The sequence below is a fragment of the Cystoisospora suis genome (genome assembly GCF_002600585.1).
Source record: "Cystoisospora suis strain Wien I chromosome Unknown contig_11852, whole genome shotgun sequence".
NCBI lineage: Eukaryota > Apicomplexa > Conoidasida > Eucoccidiorida > Sarcocystidae > Cystoisospora > Cystoisospora suis.
The window spans coordinates 1-704 of record NW_027164615.1 but is presented as its reverse complement, the minus strand read 5'-3'; the positions used below and the strand labels follow the sequence as shown (position 1 = coordinate 704).

At 43.9% G+C, this 704-nt stretch overlaps 1 protein-coding gene across 1 annotated transcript; it reads left to right on the top strand.

Moving 5' to 3' along the window:
• Nucleotides 1–210: 210 nt before the first annotated feature.
• On the top strand, nt 211–544 carry CSUI_011442 (uncharacterized protein; the record flags this gene model as incomplete). The annotated part of the gene is made up of 1 exon (XM_068071540.1): nt 211–544. A coding segment is annotated over exon 1 (258 nt), but the record flags the coding sequence as incomplete, so codon positions are not given.
• Nucleotides 545–704: the final 160 nt, after the last annotated feature.

The window sequence follows — 704 nt, the reverse complement described above, 5'->3', positions numbered from 1 at the left end:
CAGTCTTCTTACTCTTTCTTTCGTTTGTCTGGATCTTCCTCTATTATCCTGATATAGTGGAGATATGAAGAAAGAAAGAAAGAGAAAGATTGAATGAAGAAGGTAGAAGGACGGATGAAGGGGAGAGGAGGTGTCAAGTCTGTTATGGCCCCTGCGTTTCCTCCTCCCCGTGTGTGTATTCTCTGTCTCTCTCTTCCTCTTTCTTTCTAGGTCAACTTTCTGTCTATCCCGTTTCGCTTGGATCGTTTCACACGACATACCTTCTTCATTCATCTTCAATGGTCGAATGAAAGAAGATCTGCTCGTCTCTTCTTCACGCTTTCTCTTCTTGTTCTCCTATCATTCGTCTTTCGGACTCGTAGATCAACTTCTCTTATCCATTCATCCCGCTTTAAGAAGATCTATTGATCATGCTGGTAATGACCGCAGAGAGAAGGTTCATTGTTGTTCTCCCTATCCTTCTTCTTCTTCTGATCTCCCCGCTTCCTTCTCTCCTCCATTCTGCCTTCTCAAGTCCTGGGTCGTTATCATCCGTACCCTTTTCCTCGTAGGCATCCATCATAGATACATACTCTCTTCGCTCTCTATTTGTCTCTTTCGTCTATTGCTCATCTTGTTTCTTTGTATCTAGATTCTTCCTCCTTCCCCTGCCTCTCTCCTTGTTTCTTTCGGGGTCTATCTGCTACCTTTTGGAGAGTTGGATG